The 9,506-nt window shown below is 36.5% G+C and overlaps 1 protein-coding gene across 3 annotated transcripts; it reads left to right on the top strand.

The window, feature by feature from the left end:
• The first annotated feature begins 236 nt into the window (after positions 1-236).
• LOC107790513 (uncharacterized) lies at positions 237-6,609 on the top strand. 3 transcript variants are annotated; one of them, XM_016612443.2, is made up of 3 exons: positions 239-430; positions 3,917-5,909; positions 5,991-6,609. In XM_016612443.2, exons 2-3 carry the CDS (start codon positions 4,217-4,219, stop codon positions 6,176-6,178), a joined length of 1,881 nt encoding a protein of 626 aa, XP_016467929.1. In that variant the 5' UTR covers positions 239-430; positions 3,917-4,216; the 3' UTR covers positions 6,179-6,609. The 3 variants fall into 3 exon arrangements, with proteins under 3 accessions (XP_016467927.1, XP_016467929.1, XP_075088015.1); XM_075231914.1 differs by adding an exon at positions 1,194-1,306 and having other exon boundaries at positions 291-430; positions 3,917-6,609; XM_016612441.2 differs by having other exon boundaries at positions 237-430; positions 3,917-6,609.
• Positions 6,610-9,506: the final 2,897 nt, after the last annotated feature.

The raw sequence follows: 9,506 nt of genomic DNA, 5'->3' as shown, positions 1-9,506 counted from the left end.
ATAGGTCACTGTTTGGATCCTAATGACTAGGTACTTATAAGTACATTGTTTTTTTAATCATTTGATATTCAATGGATGATTTCAGTATCAGTTGACTAATTCGAATTTGCATGACTAAAGTTCATTTAAGAAATAATTTCTTTTATTTTCAAGGCTCAAATTATAAATATTTATTTAATTAAAAATAAAGGTTAAGTAAAAGATAAAATAAAAGTGGAAGCAAGTTACACATATATATACCTACTGTCCTCATAGTGTGCTCATTTTCTTGTCTCTCCCTCGTTAGCTGCCCTGTGCTCAGCAATCCCAATAAGCCTTACTTCCTTCTCTCTTAATTTCACTGTACATATATACTTTCTTGGGTTTTAACATAATCCCCACCTGTAAAAACTTCTCAAAAAAATAAGAAGAAAATCCCCTCCTGGAAAAGGTACTTTTCTTGAATCTCTAATCTCATTTTCAAGCTTTTGTTCTGTTGATATGTATTCTCTTAATTGATTGGTTTACTTATTCAATAACTTTTTCATTTGAGCCATGCCAGTTAGTCTACTTAGCTTCAATTTCAAGTTTTTTTATGGTTCAAGAATGAAAAAGGTGGGATTTTTAGCTGAAATATGTAATCTTGAACTTTAAGAATACAGTTAGAAGCTCGTATAATTTTAGCAATTTCCATTGTTTTGCTGTTTTTATTTTGATTTGGACAGTTTTTAGAAGTTGGGTTTTCCAATATTTATCCTCATATTGCAAAAATTTTAAATTTTCAACATTTGTTCCCTTTTGGAAATATTTGCAACATTTTGTCCCAGATTTTGAATTTTCTTTTGTTGTTTCTCTTGATTGGTTTACTTATTCAATCAGTAACTTTTTATTGAGACATGCCAATTGATCTACTTAGCTTCATTTTCAATTTTTTTTGTTCAAGAATGAAAAAGGTGGGATTTTTAGCTGCAATCTGTAATCTTGAACTTTGAGAATATGGTTACTAGCTAGTGTAATATACTTCCGCAATTTTTCAATGTTTTGCTGTTTTAAGTTTTGACCTTTTTTAGAAGTTGTGCCTTCAAATATTTATCCTTGTATTGCAATTTTTAATTTTCAAGTTTTGTTCTGTCTTTTTTAAAAATTTGCAACTTTTTGTCTCCGATACGATATCCTGTTTCTATTGTATTATCTTAATTGCTTTATTTATTCAGTACTTTCTCCCTTGAGTTGAAGGGGAGCCTTGGCGTAACTGCTAAAGTTACTGCCATGTGACTAGGAGGTCACGGGTTCGAGCCGTAGAAACAATCTCTTGCAGAAATACATGGTAAGGCTGCGTACAATAAACTCAACCCTTGTGGTCCGGTCCTTCTCCGGACACCGCGCATAGCGGGAACTTAGTGCACCGGGTTGCCCTTTTTTTCTTCATTGAGTCCTGTACCTCAAATCTGTTTTTTTCCCCCGGAAAGTAAAAGGTGGGAATTGTGATTGAATCTGTAATCTTGAACTCTGATTAGAAGCTAGTTTGTTTTACAATTACTCCTTGATTTGCTATTTTAACTTGGATTTGAACATTTTCTTGGACATGTGTCTTCAAATCTTTATCCTTTAGCTAGATCTGAACATCTGTAATAAGTTTGTTCTTCGATTTTTTATGCTTATGTTGCAATATTTTCTTCTGATATATTGCTATAGTTTTCTACTGGAAACAACCTCTCTCGCTCTCAGGGTAGGGGTAAGTCATGCGCACATACTACCCCAGTGGGGAATCACTGAGTTTGTTGTTGTTGTTGATATATTGTTATAGTTGTACTTATCAAGAAAAAAAGATAATTGTTTAGTTGTATCTTGGTTATGTCTGGTTTAGATTATATTGTTTGTATTTGGGGTATTTAGAGCATCTCCAATGCTGCTGCATTTCTCCAAAATGCAGTCAGTTTTTGCCAAAAATGTGGCTCCAATGCTCCCCCATTTTTGGCTGCAAATGGGGGATGATTCATCTCCTCCATTACTATTCATCCTTACTTTATTATTATTTTTATTATTTGACTCTTTTAATTTATCTCTTTATATATACCTAATTATGTTTATGTAATATCTTTATAATATTAATTTTACATCTTAACTTTGACGTATAATTTTGATAAATTAATTTTCGTGCGTGTGGAGGTCGAGTATTAGGGTTGTAGGTTAGGATGTAATTGAGTTTACCTTACTTCGTACCTTTGTGAGGCTAGTATGGTAGGGGTTTTGCCGATGTCAGCTAGTGGCAATGTTGTGTCTTATTACTCTTTTGTTTTCAATAGTGTTGCGTCTATTTACTTTCTATCACGTTTGCTTTGCATCTACTTTCTCATTTACATGTTGTTATTTTTCTTATGGTTTCTATTGGTGATACTGATATTGTCTCTTTTTGTCTTCTTGAGCCGAGGGTCTTTCGGAAACAGCCTCTCTACTCCCTCGGGGTAGGGGTAAGGTCTGCGTACACACTACCCTCCCCAGACCCCACTAGTGGGATTTCACTGAGTCGTTATTGTTGTTGTTGTTGCATTTATTATTTTTATATAAAATTGTAAGTTAATTTTATTAGAAGTTATAATTGTACAAAAAATATATAATCATCTCAAAAAATGAATGGTGCAAATATAAAATATTAGATGTTGCTAAAATTGAAAGGTGCGAATATAAAATATTAGATGTTGCTAAAATTGAAAAGTGAAAATTGAAAATACATTAAATGAAAATACATTAAAATTGGAAATACATTAAATTAAAATACATAAAAATTGAAACTACGGTAAATAACATAATAACTTGGTAGGGACCTATGTCGTTTCCAGATACACCAAAATCATCATAGTATTGAGTAAATGGGGTCGAGGATTGTTGTGTTTGTGACTGTGGAAATTGTTGACTTCTTTTATACATTAATCGTTGTTGTTCTTGTCACAAAAATTCACGACGAGTCGGATCGACAATAGAATCCACATCGATCATTAAAATTTTATGTTCTTCTTTCAATTTTTTTAGTCTTAAGTTTTTCTTTTTGAACAGTCAAAACTTCATTTTTTGTCTCAGTTGCATTATTCATCGTTGCAACAATCCGATTATTTTCTGATTGGACAATCTGATGAATATGTAAAAAAGAAAAAAAAGATAGAATTTCTTTAATAGAAATAAGAAAATAAAATTTAAATAAAAGATAATAATATAATATTGAAGAGAGAGAAGAATATAAAATGGAATATTCTTTTTGGAGTAAAAAATGGAGTAATGGTTGGAGTAACTTTACTCTATTTTGGAGGAGAAAATGGAGGCAAGGGTTGGAGATGGCCTTAAAATCCTTATCATTTTCCTCATTTGTCTCCTGTTGATGCACTCTTGAAGCTGGATAGCGTGGAGGGAGCAAAAAAGGAAACTGAATCTCGAGTGCTCTGCTTGGATTTCAAATAGTTCGGCTGAAATTTTCGATTTAAACAAGCAAGTAGGAAAGTGTATGTTAAGCAATATGATTCATTAGTAAGGTAGACCATGAATTAAGGTGATCCCCTATTTGCGTAAGTAGACAAATTCATGTTTCTTCTTCATGTCCTGCTTTGCTAAGTTTGCCTTAGTCGATATCCTTGTAGTCTTATGTTATCTCCGACAGCAAAGTTATCAAGCTTTAAAATGATTTAAATTTTTAATGCTAATGAATCTGTTCCTTGTGGTTTTATGGCAAAATCAAAGTGGTTTTTTAGCTTGGATCAATATGTAGTGTGATTGGTAATTTTTTTTATTTGCTTGGCGCGTTGATTCAGTTAAAGAATGATCTTCATCTTTCTGGTTTGCGTCTGCAAAATCCTTTCCCTTTCATATTGTCTCGACCTTGTGTCTTATATACGGTGGATGTGTGATCTTAGATCTGCTCAGTAATGTAATTCAATGTGTTGTGCAGGATGATTATTTGTCATGACTTGACGCTGGAGGGTCTAACGTTGCACAAAGTTTTACTCCTTAGGTGCTGATTACAAGAACTTGGAGTAAAGTTTGATATCTAATAATGGATAGAAAGGATACGTCAGGATTCGTAAGCGGAGGTGGGATGTGCTCTTTTTGACGCATCTAACCCTAGTTTAGCACTAACTAATTCTTTAGCCCGGAAGTTTAGCCTCTTAACTAATTCTTAGCCTGGAAGTCAGGCCAACTGTTCTTTTGCAATTGAGATTTGGTTCAATAGTAGTGTTGCATCCTAGTGATGGATCCCAGATTGCACTATTTGGGGTTTGCTGCAAACCCGTCGTTACATGCATCCAAGAATCTGGGCAATTCCATCCCAATTGGCGGAGCTGCATCTGAAGGTGGTGATTGTGCTGATACCACACTGCGACTTGATTCTGTTGGGTCCTTAATACCTTCATTCCCTGCCCCAAAGGAAATCAAATGCAATTGCAGCTCAACTCATGGATCTATTGATCAGCAAATTGATTCATATTTATGTCTAAGCTTAGGCCATTCATCAACTTCCACGGAAAGTATGTGGAGTTCAGGCATTCTATGCACCTCAATATCTCCAGCGAAAGAAACTCACGAGTCCTCGATGGACCTGGAAGTGGACTTCGGTCTTTATCTTGCCAATGAGATGACACCAAGGCCGAAAAGTTCAGCTATCTCCATTCCAAAAGTACCTGACGCAGGGACTGCAATTGATCTGGAACTGAGTCTTTCCAATAGTGCTGCTGAATCTGATGTTACGACTGTGCCACACAGTTTTTCTGGAGCTTTTCATACTGATGAAGTATCAACAGGTTCTCATCAAAATACTGGTAGCTTTTTTCATCCGTTACATGCGCCACACGACAAAGAGTCTAATTACTTCTCGAAACAGGCGATAAAAGAAGTTGAGCCATCTCCAGTCTTTCCTGATCCCTCCTCAAGTGTAATAACACATCCAAAAAGCTCAGTAACCTGTACTTCCGGGTCAACAAAGCAGCAGCGCAACAGTGGTATCAAACAGTGTCAGTTCAAGGGATGTATTAAAGGAGCAAGAGGTGCTTCTGGCCTTTGCATTGCCCATGGCGGAGGCCGTAGGTGTCAGAAACCGGGTTGCCATAAGGGAGCCGAGGGTCGAACCGCATTCTGCAAGGCCCATGGCGGTGGTAGGCGGTGTGAATTCCTAGGGTGTACCAAAAGTGCAGAAGGACGCACTGATTTCTGCATCACGCATGGGGGTGGACGCCGTTGCAGTCACGAAGGCTGCACCCGCGCTGCCAGAGGGAAGTCTGGATTATGCATTAGACATGGTGGGGGCAAGAGATGCCAGATGGAGAACTGCACGAAAAGTGCGGAAGGACTCTCTGGCCTCTGCATTTCACATGGAGGTGGCCGGCGGTGTCAGTACCCCCAGTGCACTAAAGGGGCCCAAGGAAGCACCTTGTTTTGTAAGGCCCACGGTGGTGGGAAACGTTGCACATTTGAAGGGTGCAATAAGGGCGCAGAGGGTAGCACACCTTTCTGTAAAGGTCACGGGGGAGGGAAAAGATGTACATACCAAGGAGGTGGCGTTTGCCCAAAGAGTGTGCACGGAGGGACTCTCTTCTGTGTGGCACATGGCGGTGGTAAGAGATGTGCTATGCCAGAATGCTCCAGGAGTGCTAGGGGCCGGACAGATTTCTGTGTGCGCCATGGTGGTGGTAAAAGATGCAAATTCGACAGCTGTGGAAAAAGCGCTCAGGGAAGCACCGATTTCTGCAAGGCCCACGGTGGTGGAAAGAGATGTTCATGGGGTCAACCTGGTTCTGAATTTGGCCAAAATGAGAGTCCTTTTAACTCATTTGCCAGAGCAAAGTCTGGACTTTGTGAATCTCATGGTGCCCTGGTGCAAGACAAACGTGTTCACGGTGGTGCCACTCTAGGGGCTGTCGTCTTGGATTCAACACCCAAAAATCCCGGTAAGATGAAGGAGATTGTCAACGTAGAGGATATGTATATTGATATCATGAAGATGGGAAGTAACATTTTGACATCTACAGGTTGGAAATATTTTGAGTTTAAGGAAGGGAATACGCCAGTTGGTGGAAGCTCATCATCAGTTTCCGAGGGAAGAGTGCACGGAGGAAGTTTGATGGCAATGCTGGCCGGTGGCTCTAGCCACACCTTAAACAGCAGCAGGGGCACAGTGACTACATCCGAGCCAGGGAAACCTTTTGGTAACGCCTAAAAACTACACGCGAGACACACTAGCCGCTTCATCCTTGCATTTCGTTGTAAGCCTTGAGAATTCCGGATATTTGTGTCAATTTTTCCTATCAACCTTATTCTCCATTATGGTGATTGAGAAGCTGTTATCTTTCATTTGTGAAGTCGGATTTCGACTTGAACCTACTATTCTTATAGTACAACAACATATCCAGTATATTCCTATAAATGGGGTCTGGAGAGGATAGTGTGTACGCAGACTGGCCTTACCCCTACCTTGTGCATGTAGAGAGGCGTTATAGTACATAGTAGTAATAAGGGGAGATACTAGGCTGAAAGTTAGTTTAAGAGTTTGGTATCCAGTATTGGCTTAATGTACATTTGTACATAGCTGTTTTCTTGTAGTTTTGGTGTAAATATTTTGTGGTAGTATGAGAACTCATTATAATTTTATTTCTATAGCATCCCCCCACCCCACCCCCACCCCCGATTTTAAGTAATCAAACTTTGCCATTATTCAGTATTCAGTGAGTCAATGCTTTATTATATGATCTTAACAATAAACTATCTTTGTCCTAAATAATTATTTACTACAGCATAATTTGTGGGGCGCTGTTGGATGACATAATTGGATTATGTTATTCCTAACAGGCAAGTGGCAACTGGCAAGCTAAAGAAGTCTATGGGTGTGTTTGGTATAACAAAAAATGTTTTCTGTGGAAAATGTTTTCAAGAAAATATTTTCTTGGAAAACAAGTAGTAATTTTATTCATTTTACGGTGTTTGGTACGCAAATTAAGGAAAATAACTTTTTAAGAGTATTCATAAATAATTTAGATACAATAAATATGAAGTCATAAACTTTCGAACCAACAACCTTCCGAACTCACAAATTTCATAAACTTCCGAACCGCGAAATTTCGAACCCGAAAACTTTATAATTTCTAAAACTGTAAACTTCCTAACACATAAACCTCCGAACTTATAACTTTGGAACTTGTAAAATTTCGAACCTGTAAACTGAAAGATGAAAAAACTAAAAATGAAAATATATATAAAAAATATTTTTTCCCGGGGAAGGGGGGCAGGGGCGGGGCCGGAGTGTGCAGAAAAACGAAAAAACAGAAATTTAAAATTACAAAAAAAAACTTTTTTTTTGTGCGGGGTGGGGGCAGTGGGGCGGGGGTGCAGAAAAAAAAAAAGAAAAAACAGAAATTTAAAAATTACAAAAAACAAAAGTAAAAAAAATAACTTTTTTTGTGCGGGGTGGGGGCAATGGGTGAGTGGGTTTGGCGGGATGGGGTGGGTGGTGAGTGATTTTGGAGAGAGGGGGTGGGGTGGGTAGGCAGGGAGTGGGTTAGGTGGGTGGGTATGGGGTGTAGGGTGGGTTAGTGAGGGTGGGAACAGAGCGAGGAAAGTTGAGAAGGAGTTTTGGAAAATATTTTCGCTTATCTTGATAAGGAAAATGGGTTCATAAGGAAAATATTTTCTAAAACATTTAAACCAACCAAACATGGAAAAATTGAAAAATATTTTTCGGAAAATATTTTCCTTCGTACCAAACACACCCATATCTCAAAATATTAAAGGTTTTAAGGAAAAAATTTGCAGACGAAAAATTAGATTAAAAGGTGCTAATATAAAAATTGGAGGGCTATTTTTTACTATTCCTTTCTTTTTGGTTTCCAAAGCAGTATCTGGTATCCGTTTTGATCCGATTAGTCCGAATTTATACCGAAAAATTCCACTTTCAGACTAAAATATTTCCTACCAAAAACGATTTTATATTCTATGTTTAAATTGTGGACTTGTTATTAAGGATGAAAAAGTATTATTACTCAATCGTAACATTTAGTGGTAGTACTATTCTATCTAGCAAGACAAATAAGTGTCTATCACAAATATTAAAGGTTGTATAGAAAAAATACAAAAGAAAAAGAGAAAGATTAAAGGAAGTAATAAAAAAATATTACAAGGCTATTTTAATTTTAGCTAATTTCATAAAAAAAAACTTAGCGTTGAAACTTGAAACAGAAGAAGTTGACATGAAGTCGTCCTTTCTCTCTTCTTTTTCTTTTTGAGCCTGTGAAGTGAATTGTCGTGTATATTAGTTAAGGATATATTTGTCATAATCTTTTACGATAAATACATATTCGCATTCGATATTTAGCTTATCAAGCAATTTAATCTTAACAACTAATAAAAGTTAAAGTGCATATCACTTAAGCACCAAATATGATAAATTTGACCGTCTAAGAATTCAATGTCAACTGAGCTAAAATTCAATATTTACGGGTGATTAAAGACAACTATAAAAAGGCAGGATTGGTGGAATAATCCGGGATAAATTTGGGAACTGGATTCTGGGCTACAGAATGTCCGCTTATTGCTACACCCCCACCTACATGGAACTCCTCGCGCTAAAAAAATGACCTTCAAATAGCAAAAAACTATAATTTCCATAGTTTAGAAATTGAAACTGATGCTACTGAAATATCTCAACTGCTTTCCCATAACAACTATTCTCTCTACTCTAACCTTGTTAATGAGTGCAGGTTATTACTGAAGGAACCGGAGAATTCACTGATCCGACATAACTTTGGAAGGGAACGTACTTGCACATAGTTTGGCAACAGAAGGATCAGCACTCACTATTAGATTAGTATCTAACAATGTACTAAACAAACTAGCCGAACTTGAAAATTTTAATAGTTTTTGTAACCATATGACTAGCAGCCCTTCTGGCTCAGGTGATTTAGATGTCCCCAACAGGGCATCACCTCTATGTAATGCTACTCCTTAATTATTAATATAATTTAGTCGTTCTAGCAACAAAAAAAAAATCCATATATGTTCTATCTCATCGATTCTAGATACTAGTATACAATATCGACACCTACAATCTTTCCCTAAATTTAGTATTTTGAAAAATTCAAATAAAGTATTCTCGCATATATTACATCTACTCGACGTGATATATATACATAATTACTGACTCATATAATTCAGATTGTTTCAGGAGAAAATACTAAGGGAGTAAAACACTTTCTCATATACTTCTTCAAGTAATCGAATATTTAATATCCAAGCAATTACACGTTGATATTAGATTCCTCCGATAGAACTAATAATCATTTAGTGAATTGTCTTGTATTATTATGTTTTAAGATTTTTTTTCTAAAGAAAAGTCGAAGAAAATCAGCATAAATTCGAGACCAGCACTTAAAATCTTAATGAAAGATTGAATTTCTTATCTCATCTTTGCTTAATTTTTGTGTCGACTTATATGTTCTTCATTTTCAGAAGTTAAATTAAAAAATTTCTAATTAAAGGATACAATATCCAAATTT

This window comes from Nicotiana tabacum, chromosome 15 (assembly GCF_000715075.1).
Source record: "Nicotiana tabacum cultivar K326 chromosome 15, ASM71507v2, whole genome shotgun sequence".
NCBI lineage: Eukaryota > Viridiplantae > Streptophyta > Magnoliopsida > Solanales > Solanaceae > Nicotiana > Nicotiana tabacum.
Note: the sequence above shows the minus strand (reverse complement) of the source record. Positions and strands in the feature narration are given on the sequence as shown.

Coding starts and splice junctions, on each gene's coding strand:
- LOC107790513 (XM_016612441.2), top strand. CDS start 4,217: ATGGATCCCAGATTGCACTATTTGGGGTTTGCTGCAAACCCGTCGTTA.